Source organism: Oncorhynchus mykiss, chromosome 8 (genome assembly GCF_013265735.2).
Source record: "Oncorhynchus mykiss isolate Arlee chromosome 8, USDA_OmykA_1.1, whole genome shotgun sequence".
In the NCBI taxonomy this organism is placed as follows: domain Eukaryota; kingdom Metazoa; phylum Chordata; class Actinopteri; order Salmoniformes; family Salmonidae; genus Oncorhynchus; species Oncorhynchus mykiss.
Window position 1 is genome coordinate 14483736 of NC_048572.1, and position 26929 is coordinate 14510664.

The following is a 26929-nucleotide window of genomic DNA, read 5'->3' on the forward strand; positions in this document are numbered from 1 at the left end:
TGGTACCTTCAGGCATTTGGAAATTGCTCCCAAGGATGAACCAGACACATTTTTTTCTGAGGTCTTGGCTGATTTCTTTAGATTTTCCCATAATGTCAAGCAAAGAGGCACTGAGTTTGAAGGTAGGCCTTGAAATACATCCACGGGTACACCTCCAATTGACTAAAATAATGTCAATTAGCCTATCAGAAACTTCTAAAGCCATGACATCCTTTTCTGTAATTTTCCAAGCTGTTTAAAGGCACAGTCAACTTAGTGTATGTAAACTTCTGACCCACTGGAATTGTGATACAGTCAATTATAAGTGAAATAATCTGTCTGTAAACAATTGTTGGAAATGACTTGTCATGCACAAAGTAGATGTCCTAACTGACTTGTTAAGACTATTGTTTGTTAACAAGAAATTTGTGGAGTGGTTGAAAAATTAGTTTTAATGACTCCAACCGAAGTGTATGTAAACTTCCAACTTCAATTGTACGTATGAGATGTGTAATGCCAGATAGAACAACACTAATGTCAAGAACAGACAGCAGGCAGGCAGCTGTAATGGCGGTTTTACATCAGGTCGACTGACAGGCAGCACTCTCCTTCCCAGTTCCTCTTATCTGGCTGACAGTGCCTGAGCAGCCTACTGTGGACTGGAGTGTCTTGCTGTTTCCTTGCCTGTGTTGCATGGTGGGTAGCTCTTGTCCAGGAAGCCTCAGTGTCAGCAAGCTGCACGTAATGCCCCGGACCAGAGCTATGTGGTGGGGAACACTACCATATAGTCTCGTCGGAGGATCACTCTCTAGTCTAGCTCACAACAAAGCTCTAGCTTGGTAGATCACTGCTGTATCCTGGGAGAGTCCCTGGGGCTTGGGCTGATGCACTCCTGTCCTAGCATGCTTTCTCTCTTTCTTTTACTCCTCTTCTCTCTCACAGACTGCCCAGCCTGTCCCAGCTTGTCTACTCCCATGCCTTCCTCCCACTGGGCACATACTGGTTGAATCAACGTTGTTTCCACATCATTTTAATGAAATTACGTTGAACCAACGTGGAATAGACGTTGAATTGACATGAGTGTCCACTGGGCTCCCTGGACTGGGTGAGTGTCCACTGGGCTCCCTGGACTGGGTGAGTGTCCACTGGGCTCCCTGGACTGGGTGAGTGTCCACTGGGCTCCCTGGACTGGGTGAGTGTCCACTGGGCTCCCTGGGCTGGGTGTTTCCACTGGGCTCCCTGGGCTGGCTGAGTGTCTGGTGGAGTACAACAAAACCATTTGGTTTGGGTATGCATGATAATGTGAAAAGGGTGTAAGAGAATGGCTGACACATCAACCAAGGACACAGCATTGTCATCTGCTCACCCAAGGAAGTTAGTAATTACTGTAGATATAAATTCACACGGGAATGGCAAAATATGTCAGTTGAATGAGTTCATCTACTCATCTAATGTATTTCTCCACTGTTATTTTAGTAGACCATTACAGGATCACAACATCTGATCTCTACTGTTATTTTAGTAGACCATTACAGGACCACAACATCTGATCTTCACTGTTATTTTAGTAGACCATTACAGGACCACAACATCTGATCCCCATCGTTCCCAAGTGTGGTTTTCCCACAAACCATTTCCTTGTTTTTACAGCCTCTCTGGTTTCTGAGCTTCATATCAGAGCCTCATGCTTGGCAGTGCACTACGTTTAACCAGAGCCCTATGAGAATGTGTTGCCATTTTGGACTCACAGAGAGTGGCTGCTGATCACTATAGCATTATGGTTGTGCAGGCAGACCGTGGGCTTGGCTGGCATGTTGCCATGTCTGTCGTGTTACTGTGTAAACAGTAGGGCTGGGCTCAGGACTGCATGGCCATTCTCTCATTCACTGCTCTAATCTCAGGGGAATTCGTACACACAGTGACTAAGGAGTGAGTGAGTGATAGATAGTTCCAGTAGTCCTTTCTGTTTACTTCCTGCCTCATAGATGTGTTTCTTTGTGATCCCTCTCCCTACAACATGTTATTGTCACATGCGCCACATACAACAGGTGTAGACAGTGAAAACCCCTAACCAACAATGCGTTAAGAAGAAAAATGTGTTAAGTAAAAAATAGAAAATTAAAGTAACAAATAATTAAACAAGTAACAAATAATTAAACATGATGTACCTCATAGATGTGTCTCTGTGTGTTCTCTCTCCCTATGTGTCTCTGTGTGTTCTCTCTCCCTATGTGTCTCTGTGTGTTCTCTCTCCCTATGTGTCTCTGTGTTCTCTCTCCCTACAGGCTCTAGATGTGTCTCTGTGTGTTCTCTCTCCCTACAGGCTCTAGATGTGTCTCTGTGTTCTCTCTCCCTACAGGCTCTAGATGTGTCTCTGTGTGTTCTCTCTCCCTACAGGCTCTAGATGTGTCTCTGTGTTCTCTCTCCCTACAGGCTCTAGATGTGTCTCTGTGTGTTCTCTCTCCCTATGTGTCTCTGTGTTCTCTCTCCCTACAGGCTCTAGATGTGTCTCTGTGTTCTCTCTCCCTATGTGTCTCTGTGTTCTCTCTCCCTACAGGCTCTAGATGTGTCTCTGTGTTCTCTCTCCCTACAGGCTCTAGATGTGTATCTGTGTGTTCTCTCTCCCTACAGAATCTAGATGTGTCTCTGTGTGTTCTCTCTCCCTACAGAATCTAGATGTATCTCTGTGTGTTCTCTCTCCCTACAGGCTCTAGATGTACCTCATAGATGTGTCTCGGTGTGTTCTCTCTCCCTACAGGCTCTAGATGTACCTCATAGATGTGTCTCTGTGTGTTCTCTCTCCCTACAGGCTCTAGATGTGTCTCTGTGTGTTCTCTCTCCCTACAGGCTCTAGATGTACCTCATAGATGTGTCTCTGTGTGTTCTCTCTCCCTACAGGCTCTAGATGTGTCTCTGTGTGTTCTCTCTCCCTACAGGCTCTAGATGTACCTCATAGATGTGTCTCTGTGTGTTCTCTCTCCCTACAGGTTCTAGATGTAGACAGAGGAGTACTTCACAAGATCAAGAAGTCTGTCAAGGCCATAAACATCTCTGGCCTGGGTGAGTACAAAACAGTATAGAACAGTACACTACTACATAGTACAATACAGAACATTACAGTGCAACACAGTACACCAGTGAGTGAGTCGGTCCTGGTGTACAGTTTCCATATCCATAATGTATATAGCACCTATCTCACATTCACTACATCCACTAACCTGTGTACTCCAGTTGTGCAGCGTGTTGGTATCCCTCAATATACTTCACAATAATATTATAGAGAGAGAGAGATATGTTTATAGCACCTTAACACATTCCTCCCATTCCACACACCTGTCCCAGCAGGCCTAAGGAGCAGAGGTCCCTCCTACAATACGGTATATTAAATGTCCCTACTCAGTTAAACCCAGGCCCTTTTCTTCCATGACTGTCCCTCTCCACCCAGCCCACAGACCTTCCAGTGTAATCCCAGGGTCATAATCCTGGATCAGGGGCTGATAACCACGGCTCTAACCCAGTTGGACCTACACATGCTGAAATACCTTAAAGCTAGAATCCTTCATTGAAACAATAACAAGGTGTTTCCCCACCCCTGTTTTGCTAAAAAGCTGTCTCAAATTGAGACAGAGCTGGATGCAAAGACTGACCATCCATGATATCAAAATGATTGTTTTAACTATGTTATGAGGCTATACAGTGTTTGTTTACGTTTATTTTGTTTACAAACGTTGGGGTAAAACAAGCTTATATTTTGGGTTCTCATGGAGTGTGACAGTTGAACTAAAATCATCAGGCATTTATAAGTTATATTCTTCAACAATCAATGGATGTATATGTCCTTTATACGTCCAAAAAGGGATTTAGCAACTAAGGATTCTAGCTTTAACGCCACATTGCTTCTGTTTGGAGCTGCTGTGTAAACTAAGCTCTGAGTCTTTACACACACTTTACAAGCCCAACATGCTCGTCACTGTTATGAAAGGCTGTGTAAGAATGACATCGTTAGTCTGTTCCCAGATCTGTTTGTGCTGGTCTTGAGTTGACAACTCCAATAGCTATTGAGTTGGCAAGGCAGCAGTTAGGTGTTTTACTTAGGATTTATGTAATGTATTTATGTCAACTAAAGTGTTGAGAGTGGTGGGAAGTCAGTCAGGAAAGTAGTAGAATGATTTTCATCCTGTTTCTGGGTCATACACTCTGTTCTAATGAAGCTTCTGCGTGGTCCTGCATGCTTCTGCGTGGTCCCTCATGCTTCTGCGTGGTCCTGCATGCTTCTGCGTGGTCCCTCATGCTTCTGCGTGGTCCTGCATGCTTCTGCGTGGTCCCTCATGCTTCTGCGTGGTCCCTCATGCTTCTGTGTGGTCCTGCATGCTTCTGCGTGGTCCCTCATGCTTCTGCGTGGTTCTGCATGCTTCTGCGTGGTCCTGCATGCTTCTGCGTGGTCCTGCATGCTTCTGCGTGGTCCTGCATGCTTCTGCGTGGTCCCTCATGCTTCTGCGGGGTCCCGCATGCTTCTGCGTGGTCCTGCATGCTTCTGCGTGGTCCTGCATGCTTCTGCGTGGCCCCTCATGCTTCTGCGTGGTCCTGCATGCTTCTGCGTGGTCCTGCATGCTTCTGCGTGGTCCCGCATGCTTCTGCGTGGTCCCGCATGCTTCTGCGTGGTCCCTCATGCTTCTGCGTGGTCCTGCATGCTTCTGCGTGGTCCCGCATGCTTCTGCGTGGTCCTGCGTGGTCCCTCATGCTTCTGCGTGGTCCCTCATGCTTCTGCGTGGTCCTGCGTGGTCCCTCATGCTTCTGCGTGGTCCCTCATGCTTCTGCGTGGTCCTGCGTGGTCCCTCATGCTTCTGCGTGGTCACTCATGTTCTGCGGGGTCCTGCATGCTTCTGCGGAGTCCTGCATGCTTCTGCGGAGTCCTGCATGCTTCTGCGTGGTCCTGCATGCTTCTGCGTGGTCCCTCATGCTTCTGCGGGTCCCGCATGCTTCTGCGTGGTCCCGCATGCTTCTGCGTGGTCCTGCATGCTTCTGCGTGGTCCTGCATGCTTCTGCGTGGCCCCTCATGCTTCTGCGTGGTCCTGCATGCTTCTGCGTGGTCCTGCATGCTTCTGCGTGGTCCCTCATGCTTCTGCGTGGTCCCGCATGCTTCTGCGTGGTCCTGCGTGGTCCCTCATGCTTCTGCGTGGTCCCTCATGCTTCTGCGTGGTCCTGCGTGGTCCCTCATGCTTCTGCGTGGTCCCTCATGCTTCTGCGTGGTCCTGCGTGGTCCCTCATGCTTCTGCGTGGTCACTCATGTTCTGCGGGGTCCTGCATGCTTCTGCGGAGTCCTGCATGCTTCTGCGTGGTCCTGCATGCTTCTGCGTGGTCCCGCATGCTTCTGCGTGGTCCCTCATGCTTCTGCGTGGTCCCTCATGCTTCTGCGTGGTTCTGCGGGGTCCTGCATGCTTCTGCGGAGTCCTGCATGCTTCTGCGTGGTCCTGCATGCTTCTGCGTGGTCCTGCATGCTTCTGCGTGGTCCCTCATGCTTCTGCGTGGTCCCTCATGCTTCTGCGTGGTCCCTCATGCTTCTGCTTGGTCCCTCATGCTTCTGTGTGGTCCTGCATGCTTCTGCGTGGTCCTGCATGCTTCTGCGTGGTCCTGCATGCTTCTGCGTGGTCCCTCATGCTTCTGCATGGTCCTGCATGCTTCTGCGTGGTCCTGCATGCTTCTGCGTGGTCCCTCATGCTTCTGCGTGGTCCCTCATGCTTCTGCGTGGTCCTGCATGCTTCTGCGTGGTCCTGCGTGTGCTTCTACATCTGCATTGCTTGCTGTTTGGGGTTTTAGGCTGGGTTTCTGTATGGCACTTTGTGACATCTGTTGATGTAAAAAAAGGACTTTATAAATAAATTTGATTGATTGATTGAACACCACATCCAAGCCAGTTTCCTGTCTTGCAGAGAGAATTCCTGACGCTCAGCACTCTATGAGACGCTTTGTGTATGTCCCTGAGGGGATAAAGTTGTATTTAATTGAATGTATACGCCTTCACAAGTTTATCAGTGATCAGACCTAACAATTTTCAGGTCAATTTAGAAAAGACAGTATCGCAGAGATATGAAATGTCCACTAAGTCTCACTAACTCTTTAGGATACAAGTCTCACTAATAACTCTTTAGGATACAAGTCTCACTAATAACTCTTTAGGATACAAGTCTCACTAATAACTCTTTAGGATACAAGTCTCACTAATAACTCTTTAGGATACAAGTCTCACTAATAACTCTTTAGGATACAAGTCTCACTAATAACTCTTTAGGATACAAGTCTCACTAATAACTCTTTAGGATACAAGTCTCACTAATAACTCTTTAGGATACAAGTCTCACTAATAACTCTTTAGGATACAAGTCTCACTAATAACTCTTTAGGATACAAGTCTCACTAATAACTCTTTAGGATACAAGTCTCACTAATAACTCTTTAGGATACAAGTCTCACTAATAACTCTTTAGGATACAAGTCTCACTAATAACTCTTTAGGGTACAAGTCTCACTAATAACTCTTGGCATAGAGGCTCCTATTAAAATAAGAGTCTGTGTAAAGTCTCTTTGATTCGTTTTTAATGATGTAGAGTGTGTTTGTGACCCATGAAAAATCCCCTTTACACAAATTCTGATTTGACTACTGTGTTTCTCAGCCCACGTTGACAATGAGGAGCAGTACATTCAGTCTATGGAGAAGTTCGGAGACAACTGTGTCTCTAGAGAGGATCCGGAAGTGGGCTCAGCCTTCCTCAAGTTCGCCATCTTTACCAAAGAGCTCACAGCCCTCTTCAAGAACCTGGTGAGACCCCATCTCATATCACACATCTCTCTACCTGTCTGTCTCTCTACCTGTCTGTCTCTCTACCTGTCTGTCTCTTTACCTGTCTGTCTCTTTACCTGTCTGTGTCTACATCCCTCTGTCTCTGTACCTGTCTGTCTACATCCCTCTGTCTCTCTACCTGTCTGTTTCTCTACATCCCTCTGTCTGGCTCTACCTGTCTGTCTCTCTATCTGTCGGTCTCTTACATCCCTCTGTCTCTCTACCTGTCTGTCTCTCTACATCCCTCTGTCTGGCTCTACCTGTCTGTCTCTCTATCTGTCGGTCTCTTACATCCCTCTGTCTCTCTACCTGTCTGTCTCTCTACATCCCTCTGTCTGGCTCTACCTGTCTGTCTCTCTATCTGTCGGTCTCTTACATCCCTCTGTCTGCCTCTACCTGTCTGTCTCTCTACCTGTCTGTCTCTTACATCCCTCTGTCTGCCTCTACCTGTCTGTCTCTACATCCCTCTGTCTCTCTACCTGTCTGTCTCTGCATCCCTCTGTCTCTCTGTCTGTCTCTCTACCTGTCTGTCTCTCTCTCTAATTGTTGTTTTCAGTTGCAGAACATGAACAACATCATCACCTTCCCCTTAGACAGTCTACTGAAAGGAGACCTGAAAGGGGTCAAAGGGGTAGGTGTATATTATTAACCACAGTGTTTAATATACCAGTCAGAACATGTGTTTAATATACCAGTCAGAACATGTGTTTAATATACCAGTCAGAACATGTGTTTGATATACCAGTCAGAACATGTGTTTAATATACCAGTCAGAACATGTGTTTAATATACCAGTCAGAACATATGTTTAATATACCAGTCAGAACATGTGTTTGATATACCAGTCAGAACATGTGTTTAATATACCAGTCAGAACATGTGTTTAATATACCAGTCAGAACATGTGTTTGATATACCAGTCAGAACATGTGTTTAATATACCAGTCAGAACATATGTTTAATATACCAGTCAGAACATGTGTTTTATATACCAGTCAGAACATGTGTTTAATATACCAGTCAGAACATGTGTTTAATATACCAGTCAGAACATGTGTTTGATATACCAGTCAGAACATGTGTTTAATATACCAGTCAGAACATGTGTTTAATATACCAGTCAGAACATATGTTTAATATACCAGTCAGAACATGTGTTTAATATACCAGTCAGAACATATGTTTAATATACCAGTCAGAACATGTGTTTAATATACCAGTCAGAACATGTGTTTAATATACCAGTCAGAACATGTGTTTAATATACCAGTCAGAACATGTGTTTAATATACCAGTCAGAACATGTGTTTAATATACCAGTCAGAACATGTGTTTTATATACCAGTCAGAACATGTGTTTAATATACCAGTCAGAACATATGTTTAATATACCAGTCAGAACATATGTTTAATATACCAGTCAGAACATGTGTTTTATATACCAGTCAGAACATGTGTTTAATATACCAGTCAGAACATATGTTTAATATACCAGTCAGAACATGTGTTTTATATACATGTCAGAACATGTGTTTAATATACCAGTCAGAACATGTGTTTTATATACCAGTCAGAACATGTGTTTGATATACCAGTCAGAACATGTGTTTAATATACCAGTCAGAACATGTGTTTAATATACCAGTCAGAACATGTGTTTAATATACCAGTCAGAACATGTGTTTAATATACCAGTCAGAACATGTGTTTGATATACCAGTCAGAACATGTGTTTAATATACCAGTCAGAACATGTGTTTAATATACCAGTCAGAACATGTGTTTAATATACCAGTCAGAACATGTGTTTAATATACCAGTCAGAACATGTGTTTAATATACCAGTCAGAACATGTGTTTAATATACCAGTCAGAACATGTGTTTGATATACCAGTCAGAACATGTGTTTAATATACCAGTCAGAACATGTGTTTAATATACCAGTCAGAACATATGTTTAATATACCAGTCAGAACATGTGTTTGATATACCAGTCAGAACATGTGTTTAATATACCAGTCAGAACATGTGTTTAATATACCAGTCAGAACATATGTTTAATATACCAGTCAGAACATATGTTTAATATACCAGTCAGAACATGTGTTTAATATACCAGTCAGAACATGTGTTTTATATACCAGTCAGAACATGTGTTTAATATACCAGTCAGAACATATGTTTAATATACCAGTCAGAACATATGTTTAATATACCAGTCAGAACATTATTACCAGTCAGAACATGTGTTTAATATACCAGTCAGAACATGTGTTTTATATACCAGTCAGAACATGTGTTTGATATACCAGTCAGAACATGTGTTTAATATACCAGTCAGAACATGTGTTTAATATACCAGTCAGAACATATGTTTAATATACCAGTCAGAACATATGTTTAATATACCAGTCAGAACATGTGTTTGATATACCAGTCAGAACATGTGTTTAATATACCAGTCAGAACATGTGTTTAATATACCAGTCAGAACATGTGTTTAATATACCAGTCAGAACATGTGTTTAATATACCAGTCAGAACATGTGTTTAATATACCAGTCAGAACATATGTTTAATATACCAGTCAGAACATGTGTTTTATATACCAGTCAGAACATGTGTTTAATATACCAGTCAGAACATGTGTTTAATATACCAGTCAGAACATGTGTTTGATATACCAGTCAGAACATGTGTTTAATATACCAGTCAGAACATGTGTTTAATATACCAGTCAGAACATATGTTTAATATACCAGTCAGAACATGTGTTTAATATACCAGTCAGAACATATGTTTAATATACCAGTCAGAACATGTGTTTAATATACCAGTCAGAACATGTGTTTAATATACCAGTCAGAACATGTGTTTAATATACCAGTCAGAACATGTGTTTGATATACCAGTCAGAACATGTGTTTAATATACCAGTCAGAACATGTGTTTAATATACCAGTCAGAACATATGTTTAATATACCAGTCAGAACATATGTTTAATATACCAGTCAGAACATGTGTTTAATATACCAGTCAGAACATGTGTTTAATATACCAGTCAGAACATATGTTTAATATACCAGTCAGAACATATGTTTAATATACCAGTCAGAACATGTGTTTGATATACCAGTCAGAACATGTGTTTAATATACCAGTCAGAACATGTGTTTAATATACCAGTCAGAACATGTGTTTAATATACCAGTCAGAACATGTGTTTAATATACCAGTCAGAACATATGTTTAATATACCAGTCAGAACATATGTTTAATATACCAGTCAGAACATGTGTTTGATATACCAGTCAGAACATGTGTTTAATATACCAGTCAGAACATGTGTTTAATATACCAGTCAGAACATGTGTTTAATATACCAGTCAGAACATGTGTTTAATATACCAGTCAGAACATATGTTTAATATACCAGTCAGAACATATGTTTGATATACCAGTCAGAACATGTGTTTTATATACCAGTCAGAACATGTGTTTAATATACCAGTCAGAACATATGTTTAATATACCAGTCAGAACATGTGTTTAATATACCAGTCAGAACATGTGTTTAATATACCAGTCAGAACATGTGTTTAATATACCAGTCAGAACATGTGTTTTATATACCAGTCAGAACATATGTTTAATATACCAGTCAGAACATGTGTTTTATATACATGTCAGAACATGTGTTTAATATACCAGTCAGAACATGTGTTTTATATACCAGTCAGAACATGTGTTTGATATACCAGTCAGAACATGTGTTTAATATACCAGTCAGAACATGTGTTTAATATACCAGTCAGAACATATGTTTAATATACCAGTCAGAACATATGTTTAATATACCAGTCAGAACATGTGTTTGATATACCAGTCAGAACATGTGTTTAATATACCAGTCAGAACATGTGTTTAATATACCAGTCAGAACATGTGTTTAATATACCAGTCAGAACATGTGTTTAATATACCAGTCAGAACATGTGTTTGATATACCAGTCAGAACATGTGTTTAATATACCAGTCAGAACATGTGTTTAATATACCAGTCAGAACATGTGTTTAATATACCAGTCAGAACATGTGTTTAATATACCAGTCAGAACATGTGTTTAATATACCAGTCAGAACATATGTTTAATATACCAGTCAGAACATGTGTTTTATATACCAGTCAGAACATGTGTTTAATATACCAGTCAGAACATGTGTTTAATATACCAGTCAGAACATGTGTTTGATATACCAGTCAGAACATGTGTTTAATATACCAGTCAGAACATGTGTTTAATATACCAGTCAGAACATATGTTTAATATACCAGTCAGAACATGTGTTTAATATACCAGTCAGAACATATGTTTAATATACCAGTCAGAACATGTGTTTAATATACCAGTCAGAACATGTGTTTAATATACCAGTCAGAACATGTGTTTAATATACCAGTCAGAACATGTGTTTAATATACCAGTCAGAACATGTGTTTAATATACCAGTCAGAACATGTGTTTAATATACCAGTCAGAACATGTGTTTAATATACCAGTCAGAACATGTGTTTAATATACCAGTCAGAACATGTGTTTAATATACCAGTCAGAACATATGTTTAATATACCAGTCAGAACATGTGTTTAATATACCAGTCAGAACATATGTTTAATATACCAGTCAGAACATGTGTTTTATATACATGTCAGAACATGTGTTTAATATACCAGTCAGAACATGTGTTTTATATACCAGTCAGAACATGTGTTTGATATACCAGTCAGAACATGTGTTTAATATACCAGTCAGAACATGTGTTTAATATACCAGTCAGAACATGTGTTTAATATACCAGTCAGAACATGTGTTTAATATACCAGTCAGAACATGTGTTTGATATACCAGTCAGAACATGTGTTTAATATACCAGTCAGAACATGTGTTTAATATACCAGTCAGAACATGTGTTTAATATACCAGTCAGAACATGTGTTTAATATACCAGTCAGAACATGTGTTTAATATACCAGTCAGAACATGTGTTTAATATACCAGTCAGAACATGTGTTTGATATACCAGTCAGAACATGTGTTTAATATACCAGTCAGAACATGTGTTTAATATACCAGTCAGAACATATGTTTAATATACCAGTCAGAACATGTGTTTGATATACCAGTCAGAACATGTGTTTAATATACCAGTCAGAACATGTGTTTAATATACCAGTCAGAACATATGTTTAATATACCAGTCAGAACATATGTTTAATATACCAGTCAGAACATGTGTTTAATATACCAGTCAGAACATGTGTTTTATATACCAGTCAGAACATGTGTTTAATATACCAGTCAGAACATATGTTTAATATACCAGTCAGAACATATGTTTAATATACCAGTCAGAACATTATTACCAGTCAGAACATGTGTTTAATATACCAGTCAGAACATGTGTTTTATATACCAGTCAGAACATGTGTTTGATATACCAGTCAGAACATGTGTTTAATATACCAGTCAGAACATGTGTTTAATATACCAGTCAGAACATATGTTTAATATACCAGTCAGAACATATGTTTAATATACCAGTCAGAACATGTGTTTGATATACCAGTCAGAACATGTGTTTAATATACCAGTCAGAACATGTGTTTAATATACCAGTCAGAACATGTGTTTAATATACCAGTCAGAACATGTGTTTAATATACCAGTCAGAACATGTGTTTAATATACCAGTCAGAACATATGTTTAATATACCAGTCAGAACATGTGTTTTATATACCAGTCAGAACATGTGTTTAATATACCAGTCAGAACATGTGTTTAATATACCAGTCAGAACATGTGTTTGATATACCAGTCAGAACATGTGTTTAATATACCAGTCAGAACATGTGTTTAATATACCAGTCAGAACATATGTTTAATATACCAGTCAGAACATGTGTTTAATATACCAGTCAGAACATATGTTTAATATACCAGTCAGAACATGTGTTTAATATACCAGTCAGAACATGTGTTTAATATACCAGTCAGAACATGTGTTTAATATACCAGTCAGAACATGTGTTTGATATACCAGTCAGAACATGTGTTTAATATACCAGTCAGAACATGTGTTTAATATACCAGTCAGAACATATGTTTAATATACCAGTCAGAACATATGTTTAATATACCAGTCAGAACATGTGTTTAATATACCAGTCAGAACATGTGTTTAATATACCAGTCAGAACATATGTTTAATATACCAGTCAGAACATATGTTTAATATACCAGTCAGAACATGTGTTTGATATACCAGTCAGAACATGTGTTTAATATACCAGTCAGAACATGTGTTTAATATACCAGTCAGAACATGTGTTTAATATACCAGTCAGAACATGTGTTTAATATACCAGTCAGAACATATGTTTAATATACCAGTCAGAACATATGTTTAATATACCAGTCAGAACATGTGTTTTATATACCAGTCAGAACATGTGTTTAATATACCAGTCAGAACATGTGTTTAATATACCAGTCAGAACATGTGTTTGATATACCAGTCAGAACATGTGTTTAATATACCAGTCAGAACATGTGTTTAATATACCAGTCAGAACATGTGTTTAATATACCAGTCAGAACATATGTTTAATATACCAGTCAGAACATGTGTTTAATATACCAGTCAGAACATGTGTTTAATATACCAGTCAGAACATGTGTTTAATATACCAGTCAGAACATGTGTTTTATATACCAGTCAGAACATATGTTTAATATACCAGTCAGAACATGTGTTTTATATACATGTCAGAACATGTGTTTTATATACATGTCAGAACATGTGTTTAATATACCAGTCAGAACATATGTTTAATATACCAGTCAGAACATGTGTTTGATATACCAGTCAGAACATGTGTTTAATATACCAGTCAGAACATGTGTTTAATATACCAGTCAGAACATGTGTTTAATATACCAGTCAGAACATGTGTTTAATATACCAGTCAGAACATGTGTTTGATATACCAGTCAGAACATGTGTTTAATATACCAGTCAGAACATGTGTTTAATATACCAGTCAGAACATATGTTTAATATACCAGTCAGAACATATGTTTAATATACCAGTCAGAACATGTGTTTTATATACCAGTCAGAACATGTGTTTAATATACCAGTCAGAACATGTGTTTAATATACCAGTCAGAACATGTGTTTGATATACCAGTCAGAACATGTGTTTAATATACCAGTCAGAACATGTGTTTAATATACCAGTCAGAACATGTGTTTAATATACCAGTCAGAACATATGTTTAATATACCAGTCAGAACATGTGTTTAATATACCAGTCAGAACATGTGTTTAATATACCAGTCAGAACATGTGTTTAATATACCAGTCAGAACATGTGTTTTATATACCAGTCAGAACATATGTTTAATATACCAGTCAGAACATGTGTTTTATATACATGTCAGAACATGTGTTTAATATACCAGTCAGAACATGTGTTTTATATACCAGTCAGAACATGTGTTTGATATACCAGTCAGAACATGTGTTTAATATACCAGTCAGAACATGTGTTTAATATACCAGTCAGAACATATGTTTAATATACCAGTCAGAACATATGTTTAATATACCAGTCAGAACATATGTTTAATATACCAGTCAGAACATGTGTTTGATATACCAGTCAGAACATGTGTTTAATATACCAGTCAGAACATGTGTTTAATATACCAGTCAGAACATGTGTTTAATATACCAGTCAGAACATGTGTTTAATATACCAGTCAGAACATGTGTTTGATATACCAGTCAGAACATGTGTTTAATATACCAGTCAGAACATGTGTTTAATATACCAGTCAGAACATGTGTTTGATATACCAGTCAGAACATGTGTTTAATATACCAGTCAGAACATGTGTTTAATATACCAGTCAGAACATGTGTTTAATATACCAGTCAGAACATGTGTTTAATATACCAGTCAGAACATGTGTTTAATATACCAGTCAGAACATATGTTTAATATACCAGTCAGAACATGTGTTTAATATACCAGTCAGAACATGTGTTTAATATACCAGTCAGAACATGTGTTTAATATACCAGTCAGAACATGTGTTTAATATACCAGTCAGAACATGTGTTTAATATACCAGTCAGAACATGTGTTTTATATACCAGTCAGAACATGTGTTTAATATACCAGTCAGAACATATGTTTAATATACCAGTCAGAACATATGTTTAATATACCAGTCAGAACATGTGTTTTATATACATGTCAGAACATGTGTTTAATATACCAGTCAGAACATGTGTTTTATATACCAGTCAGAACATGTGTTTGATATACCAGTCAGAACATGTGTTTAATATACCAGTCAGAACATGTGTTTAATATACCAGTCAGAACATGTGTTTAATATACCAGTCAGAACATGTGTTTAATATACCAGTCAGAACATGTGTTTGATATACCAGTCAGAACATGTGTTTAATATACCAGTCAGAACATGTGTTTAATATACCAGTCAGAACATGTGTTTAATATACCAGTCAGAACATGTGTTTAATATACCAGTCAGAACATGTGTTTAATATACCAGTCAGAACATGTGTTTAATATACCAGTCAGAACATGTGTTTGATATACCAGTCAGAACATGTGTTTAATATACCAGTCAGAACATGTGTTTAATATACCAGTCAGAACATATGTTTAATATACCAGTCAGAACATATGTTTAATATACCAGTCAGAACATGTGTTTAATATACCAGTCAGAACATGTGTTTAATATACCAGTCAGAACATGTGTTTTATATACCAGTCAGAACATGTGTTTAATATACCAGTCAGAACATATGTTTAATATACCAGTCAGAACATATGTTTAATATACCAGTCAGAACATGTGTTTTATATACCAGTCAGAACATGTGTTTAATATACCAGTCAGAACATGTGTTTTATATACCAGTCAGAACATGTGTTTGATATACCAGTCAGAACATGTGTTTAATATACCAGTCAGAACATGTGTTTAATATACCAGTCAGAACATATGTTTAATATACCAGTCAGAACATATGTTTAATATACCAGTCAGAACATGTGTTTGATATACCAGTCAGAACATGTGTTTAATATACCAGTCAGAACATGTGTTTAATATACCAGTCAGAACATGTGTTTAATATACCAGTCAGAACATGTGTTTAATATACCAGTCAGAACATATGTTTAATATACCAGTCAGAACATGTGTTTAATATACCAGTCAGAACATGTGTTTAATATACCAGTCAGAACATGTGTTTAATATACCAGTCAGAACATGTGTTTAATATACCAGTCAGAACATGTGTTTGATATACCAGTCAGAACATGTGTTTAATATACCAGTCAGAACATGTGTTTAATATACCAGTCAGAACATGTGTTTAATATACCAGTCAGAACATATGTTTAATATACCAGTCAGAACATGTGTTTAATATACCAGTCAGAACATGTGTTTAATATACCAGTCAGAACATGTGTTTAATATACCAGTCAGAACATGTGTTTAATATACCAGTCAGAACATGTGTTTAATATACCAGTCAGAACATGTGTTTTATATACCAGTCAGAACATGTGTTTAATATACCAGTCAGAACATATGTTTAATATACCAGTCAGAACATATGTTTAATATACCAGTCAGAACATGTGTTTTATATACATGTCAGAACATGTGTTTAATATACCAGTCAGAACATGTGTTTTATATACCAGTCAGAACATGTGTTTGATATACCAGTCAGAACATGTGTTTAATATACCAGTCAGAACATGTGTTTAATATACCAGTCAGAACATGTGTTTAATATACCAGTCAGAACATGTGTTTAATATACCAGTCAGAACATGTGTTTGATATACCAGTCAGAACATGTGTTTAATATACCAGTCAGAACATGTGTTTAATATACCAGTCAGAACATGTGTTTAATATACCAGTCAGAACATGTGTTTAATATACCAGTCAGAACATGTGTTTAATATACCAGTCAGAACATGTGTTTAATATACCAGTCAGAACATGTGTTTGATATACCAGTCAGAACATGTGTTTAATATACCAGTCAGAACATGTGTTTAATATACCAGTCAGAACATATGTTTAATATACCAGTCAGAACATATGTTTAATATACCAGTCAGAACATGTGTTTAATATACCAGTCAGAACATGTGTTTAATATACCAGTCAGAACATGTGTTTTATATACCAGTCAGAACATGTGTTTAATATACCAGTCAGAACATATGTTTAATATACCAGTCAGAACATATGTTTAATATACCAGTCAGAACATGTGTTTTATATACCAGTCAGAACATGTGTTTAATATACCAGTCAGAACATGTGTTTTATATACCAGTCAGAACATGTGTTTGATATACCAGTCAGAACATGTGTTTAATATACCAGTCAGAACATGTGTTTAATATACCAGTCAGAACATATGTTTAATATACCAGTCAGAACATATGTTTAATATACCAGTCAGAACATGTGTTTGATATACCAGTCAGAACATGTGTTTAATATACCAGTCAGAACATGTGTTTAATATACCAGTCAGAACATGTGTTTAATATACCAGTCAGAACATGTGTTTAATATACCAGTCAGAACATGTGTTTAATATACCAGTCAGAACATATGTTTAATATACCAGTCAGAACATGTGTTTAATATACCAGTCAGAACATGTGTTTAATATACCAGTCAGAACATGTGTTTAATATACCAGTCAGAACATGTGTTTAATATACCAGTCAGAACATGTGTTTGATATACCAGTCAGAACATGTGTTTAATATACCAGTCAGAACATGTGTTTAATATACCAGTCAGAACATGTGTTTGATATACCAGTCAGAACATGTGTTTAATATACCAGTCAGAACATATGTTTAATATACCAGTCAGAACATGTGTTTGATATATCAGTCAGAACATATGTTTAATATACCAGTCAGAACATGTGTTTGATATATCAGTCAGAACATGTGTTTAATATACCAGTCAGAACAAAGGTGGCACAAGAGGGCTTATCCCATACTAGTCTTCTTGAACACCTGTATCGTCACCTGCTAGTCCCCCTGAGTCCAATCCAAGCCAATTGATAGTCATGACTTCAGCTCTTGTCATTTGTATCCCTTGTGTTAATACTGTTATGTTCCTGTTTTATTTCCACAGGATCTTAAAAAGCCTTTTGATAAGGCCTGGAAGGATTATGAAACTAAAGTGTGAGTTAGAACCACATTATTATTATCACAACTGCCTCTGTTTCACCACCACCACTACTACCACCACTACTACTACTACCACCACTACTACTACCACCACTACTACCACCACGACTACTACCACTACTACTACCACCACTACTACCACTACTACCACCACTACTACTACCACCACTACTACTACCACTACGACTACTACCACGACTACCACCACAACTACTACCACCACGACTACTACCACCACTACTACTACCACTACTACTACTACTACCACCACTACTACCACCACCACTACTACCACTACTACTACCACTACTACTACTACCACTACTACTACCACCACTACTACTACTACCACCACTACCACCACTACTACTACCACTACTACTACCACCACTACTACTACCACTACTACTGCCACCACTACTACCACCACTACTAAATCAAATCAAATGTATTTATATAGCCCTTCGTACATCAGCTGATATCTCAAAGTGCTGTACAGAAACCCAGCCTAAAACCCCAAACAGCAAGCAATCCAGGTGTAGAAGCACGGTGGCTAGGAAAAACTCCCTAGAAAGGCCAAAACCTAGGAAGAAACCTAGAGAGGAACCAGGCTATGTGGGGTGGCCAGTCCTTTTCTGGCTGTGCCGGGTGGAGATTATAACAGAACATGGCCAAGATGTTCAAATGTTCATAAACGACCAGCATGGTCAAATAATAATAAGGCAGAACAGTTGAAACTGGAGCAGCAGCATGGCCAGGTGGACTGTGGACAGCAAGGAGTCATGTCAGGTAGTCCTTAGGCATGGTCCTAGGGCTCAGGTCCTCCGAGAGAGAGAAAGAAAGAGAGAATTAGAGAGAGGACACTTAAATTCACACAGGACACCGAATAGGACAGGAGAAGTACTCTAGATATAACAAACTGACCCTAGCCCCCCGACACATAAACTACTGCAGCATAAATACTTGAGGCTGAGACAGGAGGGGTCAGGAGACACTGTGGCCCCATCCGAGGACACCCCCGGACAGGGCCAAACAGGAAGGATATAACCCCACCCACTTTGCCAAAGCACAGCCCCCACACCACTAGAGGGATATCTTCAACCACCAACTTACCATCCTGAGACAAGGCCGAGTAGAGCCCACAAAGATCTCCGCCACGGCACAACCCAAGGGGGGGCGCCAACCCAGACAGGAAGATCACATCAGTGACTCAACCCACTCAAGCGCACCCCTCCTAGGGACGGTATGAAAGAGCCCCAGTAAGCCAGTGACTCAGCCCCTGTAATAGGGTTAGAGGCAGAGAATCCCAGTGGAAAGAGGGGAACCGGCCAGGCAGAGACAGCAAGGGCTGTCTGACCCACTGAAGAGATGAGTCTTCAGTAAAGACTTAAAACTTGAGACCGAGTTTGCGTCTCTTACATGGGTAGGCAGACCATTCCATAAAAAGTGAGCTCTATAGGAGAAAGCCCTGCCTCCAGCTGTTTGCTTAGAAATTCTAGGGACAATTAGGAGGCCTGCGTCTTGTGACCGTAGCGTACGTGTAGGTATGTAAGGCAGGACCAAATCAGAGAGATAGGTAGGAGCAAGCCCATGTAATGCTTTGTAGGTTAGCAGTAAAACCTTGACATCAGCCCTTGCCTTGACAGGAAGCCAGTGTAGGGAGGCTAGCACTGGAGTAATATGATCAAATGTTTTGGTTCTAGTCAGGATTCTAGCAGCCGTATTTAGCACTAACTGAAGTTTATTTAGTGCTTCATCCGGGTAGCCGGAAAGTAGAGCATTGCAGTAGTCTAACCTAGAAGTGACAAAAGCATGGATTAATTTTTCTGTATCATTTTTGGACAGAAAGTTTCAGATTTTTGCAATGTTAAGGAGATGGAAAAAAGCTGTCCTTGAAATGGTCTTGATATGTTCTTCAAAAAAGAGATCAGGGTCCAGAGTAACGCCGAGGCCCTTCACAGTTTTATTTGAGACGACTGTACAACCATTAAGATTAATTGTCAGATTCAACAGAAGATCTCTTTGTTTCTTGGGACCTAGAACAAGCATCTCTGTTTTGTCCGAGTTTAAAAGTAGAAAGTTTGCAGCCATCCACTTCCTTATGTCTGAAACACATGCTTCTAGCGAGGGCAATTTTCGGGCTTCACCATGTTTCATTGAAATGTACAGCTGTGTGTCATCCGCATAGCAGTGAAAGTTAACATTATGTTTTCGAATGACATCCCCAAGAGGTAAAATATATAGTGAAAACAATAGTGGTCCTAAAACGGAACCTTGAGGAACACCGAAATTTACAGTTGATTTGTCAGAGGACAAACCATTCACAGAGACAAACTGATATCTTTCCGACAGATAAGATCTAAACCAGGCCAGAACTTGTCCGTGTAGACCAATTTGGGTTTCCAATCTCTCCAAAAGAATGTGGTGATCGATGGTATCAAAAGCAGCACTAAGGTCTAGGAGCACGAGGACAGATGCAGAGCCTCGGTCTGATGCCATTAAAAGGTCATTTACCACCTTCACAAGTGCAGTCTCAGTGCTATGATGGGGTCTAAAACCAGACTGAAGCATTTTGTATACTACTACCACCACTACTAGTACCACTACTAGTAGTAGTACCACCACTACTACTACCACCACTACTACTACCACTACTACCACTACCACCATCACCACTACTACTACCACTACTACCACCACCACCATTACCACCACTGCCACTACTACCACCACCACCACTACTACTACCACCACTGCCACTACCACCACTACTACTACCACCACTGCCACTACCACCACTACTACTACCACCACTGCCACTACCACCACTACTACTACCACCACTGCCACTACCACTACTACTACCACCACCGCCGCCACTACTACTACCACCACTACCAACACCACCACCACCAACACTACCACCACCACCACCACCACTACTACCACCACTACCAACACCACCACCACCAACACTACCACCACCACCACCACTACCACCACCTCTACCCCCACCACTACTACCACTACCACAGTTTGAGAGTTTCAAAACTACACAACCTGTTACTGTATGTGGGTTAAAAATGTGGGGGGGAATAGTTTTGTTGAATAGCCTGCGTACCTGTTAGAGTAAGCGTAAGCGCACCATGAAGTTGCATGTGTGGGTTCAGCTTAACAACAACTAGAAATGGGAAACAATGGAAGCTAGTAAAAGGTCAACTGCTACTATTCATGAAACAGCTGATAAGGCAGACAGAACTTAAGAGAGAGAAAATAAGACTAGACCTATTATAGCGGCACCTGTTGCCTGTTTGTATGTGATTACAAAACTCCTCACATTTTTGTGAACACTGATTTTGTCTCTGAGATGTATTTAGTGTTGAATGAACTACGGTATAGACAGACAAGGGGTTTGCATTTCTGAAATTGGGCAGTACATGTTGGACGTCCCAACAGTATCTTTTCATTTTCAGCATGACAGGCATAAAAGGTGTGAATAAGCTCTTGTACATTTATTTGATAAATGACTTGACATAGAGATCATTCTAGTTCACTGTATGAGGACTGGGCAGGTCATTTAAGAGTTACTAGTTTACTAAAGACCAATGCTTTGTACCAAACACCTGCGGAGTCGTCATAGAGCCTTTTGGTTGATGTGATTGACTGGTGGTTTGATGACTCACTCTAAGGGAATGAGAACAGTTTAATAACTCTTAACATAAACTGAGGAGAGTAAATATTGATGTAATTGTATTTTTTATTAACCCATCCCATCTTCGGATGACAAACATGTATATATTTTTTTACAGCTTTTCTGCTACTTGTACATACATTTTACATATACCTTTTACATACATGGTACTTTTATAGAAAGCAGTCACATAACAATAATACTTTACCAAACATAAACTCTTTAATCCCACCTATCACCATAGACCTCAGCTCTTTCATCCCACCTCTCTCAGCCCATCCCACCTATCACCATAGACCTCAGCTCTTTAATCCCACCTATCACCATAGACCTCAGCTCTTTAATCCCACCTATCACCATAGACCTCAGCTCTTTAAACCCACCCCTCTCAGCCCATCCCACCTATCACCATAGACCTCAGCTCTTTAATCCCACCCCTCTCAGCCCATCCCACCTATCACCATAGACCTCAGCTCTTTAATCCCACCTCTCTCAGCCCATCCCACCTATCACCGTAGACCTCAGCTCTTTCATCCCACCTCTCTCAGCCCATCCCACCTATCACCATAGACCTCAGCTCTTTAATCCCACCTATCACCATAGACCTCAGCTCTTTAATCCCGCCCCTCAGCCACTCTCACCCCATCCCACCTATCACCATAGACCTCAGCTCTTTAATCCCACCTCTCTCAGCCCATCCCACCTATCACCATAGACCTCAGCTCTTTAATCCCACCTCTCTCAGCCCATCCCACATATCACCGTAGACCTCAGCTCTTTCATCCCACCCCTCAGCCACTCTCAGCCCATCCCACCTATCACCATAGACCTCAGCTCTTTAATCCCACCCCTCAGCCCATCCCACCTAATCACCATAGACCTCAGCTCTTTAATCCCACCTCTCTCAGCCCATCCCACCTATCACCATAGACCTCAGCTCTTTAATCCCACCTCTCTCAGCCCATCCCACCTATCACCGTAGACCTCAGCTCTTTCATCCCACCTCTCTCAGCCCATCCCACCTATCACCATAGACCTCAGCTCTTTAATCCCACCTATCACCATAGACCTCAGCTCTTTAATCCCACCCCTCTCAGCCCATCCCACCTATCACCATAGACCTCAGCTCTTTAATCCCACCCCTCTCAGCCCTTCCCACCTATCACCATAGACCTCAGCTCTTTAATCCCACCCCTCTCAGCCCATCCCACCTATCACCATAGACCACCCTCGTTTGGTTTCCATGTGTCATACATTTTTCAATTGCACAGTATCCTCAGATTGTGAGCTGAAGATGAAAGATGAAAACCTTTCCTACCAGTATTATTATATTATTTATTGACTGACTATGTCTTTCCAGATCACCCAACACTGCTAGTTGTAAGGTTCATTTTAAGTGCATGTTATGATTTTTTTTAACCATTCCTGAACCTGTGACCAGAAACAAGTTACATAGGGGTAGTACCAGAATAAATCATCTATTGATTTTGTCTCTTCGCAGCAAAATCTACAGAGCTGAGATTGTTGTATGCCCCATATGTATAGTATTCTGTTGGTGGCAAGAATTGTATATAATAATTTATATTGAAGTGTTGAATCAAGTGTTGTTTTTTGTACCCGTTCATAAACCATGTGTCATGGAATCGGTACATCACAAATCTCTTCCCATTTTATTTTGAAACCTGCATGGCGCAGCTGTGAACATTTTCGTCCTCAAATAAAACTGGTATATTTTTCTATTTTATGCCAATTCCTTCCAGCCAATCTTTAATATATGGCAGGCAAACAAGTTGCCTACCTTCTTCCTTTTCCGCTTGCCTCCTCCATTTTTGTGGTAATGCTGCAATCGGTTTGGTGTAAGTTTTGATTGTGCAGATATTGATATCATGTTAATTAGTGAATCATTTTCCTTCTTCATCCATTCATCCTGTGCTTCATCATCACTGAGACCTCTGTGTTCCTGCAGCACTAAGATAGAGAAGGAGAAGAAGGAGCATGCTAAGCAGCATGGGATGATACGGACAGAGTTCAGTGGAGGAGAGATCGCTGAGGAGATGGAGAAGGAGAGACGCCTCTTTCAGCTCCAGATGTGTGAGGTTGGATGAATCTGGCTATCTAATTATTTCACCTATCAGAGGCTATGCAGGATAGAAGACACGACAGGGTCCACTGAGGAGTATTTACACATGTCCGTTAATATTCTCTACAGTATCTTCTCAAAGTGAATGAAATTAAAACGAAGAAGGGGGTCGACTTTCTCCAGAACCTCATCAAATATTTCCACGCCCAATGCAAGTATGTTGTTTTCATTTACAAGTGATTTCAGATAAGCACTGTTCAGTCAGATTAGCACTGTTTAGTCAGATAAGCACTGTTCAGTCAGATTAGCACTGTTTAGTCAGATAAGCACTGTTTAGTCAGATTAGCACTGTTTAGTCAATGCATTTGTCTTTTGTAGGAGACTAATGCTTGACCCAGCTTGACTCCTGGTGACCTCTGTTTTCTCTCTCCTCACAGCTTTTTCCAGGATGGTCTGAACACAGTGAATAGCCTCAAACCTTCCATAGAGAAACTGGCTACAGACTTTACTATAGTGAGCCACTCTGTCCAAGCATCCATATCTTATAATATTCTCTTTGGATCTTACCATGGTTTTACTGCCTGTCTGTCAATAATGTGGCACTCACCACCCAGTTCTCTCACTTCCTGTTTCTCAGATCAAACAGACCCAAGATGGAGAGAGGAAACAGCTTAGTGAGCTCAGAGACGTTCTCAAGTCCTCCCTACAGTCTGAACAGAAAGAGGTGAGCTCTCAATCACTGGAGTAAGTAGCGGAGGTGATTTAGAGTCACACCCTTGGGATGAGGTAGCCCTGCCTGCCTGCCACTTAAAACTAGTGTCACCTTTTGCCCAAGAGGGAATCTCCTCTTGTTCTTGTGGTTAGGCCATTGGTTTACTGAGTAGGAGACCAGTGTTCAGATCCCACCAGTTACATTAGCTTGGTAGCAGAGAGGAAGGGACCTAATCCAATGACAGACCAGTTATAGCACATATACTGTAATGTATTTGGTCTTACCTGTCATAGGACCTTGTCATAGGAAAATAGGAAAAGCCTGTAGTTCTCCCTCACAAGACCCTAGTCTACTTACAGGAGTATAGATGACTAGTCTCGTGTGTCGTGTCATGTTACAATGCAATAGACTGATCATGGTTTCCACCAGAGGCTAGGAGAGTGAATGTCTGCTTTCTTGGTAAACTTTAGCTCTTTCCCCAATCAAGGCGGAGTTCCAAATTGCACCCTATTCCCCATATAGTTAACTACCTTTACCATGGCCTATAGGGTGCTATTTGGGATAAAGCCATAATCAATGTTCTTAACCACAGATAGGATTTGAAGGAAATAAAAACAGCTTCCGAACTTCCTGACCACTGCACACATTGATATCTGTAATCTTTTCTGAATGCAAGGCTCTGCTCAAGCCCTCCATTCAAATCTCAATTGCTTCCAGATTCTAGAGTCACTCACTCTATTTGAATATATCAAAATAAGGCTGCAAGGTGTACACCTACACTGCTAGAAGAAATGGTGCTCTGTAGAACCAAAAAAGGGTTCAATGGCTCGCTTCACATATGGCTCTCAAAAAGGACTGTATAGAGTTGCAAAGCACCATCATTTTTAAGCAGCGTAGAATAGGCCTTCAGGAGAGGACATTGAAGAAACCTGATTCAGATGAACACCTGAGCTATGAGAGATGGGAGAAGTGTTAAGTCCTCATGACTGAGTGTGTCTCTGATGCATTAGGATACCCAGGCCAAGCAGACAGGATACAGCCTTCACCAGCTCCAGGGGAATAAGGCCCACGGTACAGAACGCTGCGGAATGCTGTACAAGAAGAGTGAGGGGTGAGTGGACAGAGCTTTATAATCACCAATTTGGCCTCTGGTCTCTTACACAGAGCCAAGAGGAGCTGTTTGTTTCCCCGACAAAGGCAGGGAAATGTGGTTTTCGCCGAGGCGTTGGGGTAATATGATGATATGATGTAATATGATGTAATATGCCTTATCACATACATCATTCCATTTGCTGTTCATGAAACGGTATGGTTTGGTATTTTATTAGCTGTTGTGAAAGCAGTAGCTACTCTTCCTGGGGTCCACACATAACATGACACATTACATAATACAGAACATTAATAGACAAGAACATTAAGGACAGAACTACATACATTTAAAAATGGACATGTAGCCTACATATCAATATGTACACACAAACTATCTAGGTCAAATAGGGAAGAGGAGTTGTGCTGTGAGGTGTTGCTTTATGTTATTTTAAACCAGGTTTGCTGTTTATTAGAACAATATGAGATGGGAGTTCCATGCAATAATGGCTCTATATAATGGCTCTATATAATGGCTCTATATAATGGCTCTATATAATGGCTCTATATAATGGCTCTATATAATACTGTACTCTTTCTGGAATTTGTTCTGTATTTAGTTGTGGTTTGTGATAGAAGCTGTGCCGTAGAGGAATAGAGTGTTCTAGTGAAATAATGAATGTTTACTCTTCTTCAGTCTCAGGAAGGTGTGGCAAAAGAGGAAGTGTTCGGTGAAGAACGGGTTCCTGACTATCTCCCATGGAACGGTAAGAGACTTCCTGTTTTTGTCTTCTCCTATTGGTCACTCACTTTCCTTCATGCATGCTGTCATGCATGGCCCTCTCCTTACGGTCTGAATATACAGTACATACTACATGTCAGTCAGTGGGATTCTGTAAGGTCTTTATTTTGGACACATTTCTTCCGTAAATTGGAAAAAAATTACCCCTGAGTCTGGCTTCCGCAGTGAATTCCCCGTGAGCCTGGCTTCCACAGTGAATTTCCCCTGAGCCTGGTATCCACAGTGAATTCTCCCTGAGCCTGGTATCCACAGTGAATTCCCCCTGAGCCTGGTATCCACAGTGAATTCCCCCTGAGCCTGGTATCCACAGTGAATTCCCCCTGAGCCTGGCTTCCACAGTGAATTTCCCCTGAGCCTGGTATCCACAGTGAATTCTCCCT

The 26929-nt window shown here is 40.1% G+C and overlaps 1 protein-coding gene across 4 annotated transcripts in view; it reads left to right on the top strand.

Annotated features, from left to right (window-relative positions):
* The window catches only part of LOC110529443 (arf-GAP with SH3 domain, ANK repeat and PH domain-containing protein 2), a 45355-nt gene that overhangs the window by 3005 nt on the left and 15421 nt on the right, over positions 1–26929 (top strand). For all 4 annotated transcript variants that reach the window (XR_005052781.1, XM_036984829.1, XM_036984828.1 and 1 more), the window contains exons 2-11: positions 2967–3039; positions 6651–6796; positions 7374–7448; positions 18123–18172; positions 23836–23965; positions 24079–24164; positions 24387–24462; positions 24587–24673; positions 25672–25772; positions 26445–26514. Coding sequence is in view for 3 of the 4 variants with exons in the window: in XM_036984829.1 (XP_036840724.1) it covers positions 2967–3039; positions 6651–6796; positions 7374–7448; positions 18123–18172; positions 23836–23965; positions 24079–24164; positions 24387–24462; positions 24587–24673; positions 25672–25772; positions 26445–26514 (894 nt within the window). In the remaining variant the exon portion in view is untranslated. The remainder of the gene's footprint in view (positions 1–2966; positions 3040–6650; positions 6797–7373; positions 7449–18122; positions 18173–23835; positions 23966–24078; positions 24165–24386; positions 24463–24586; positions 24674–25671; positions 25773–26444; positions 26515–26929) is intronic.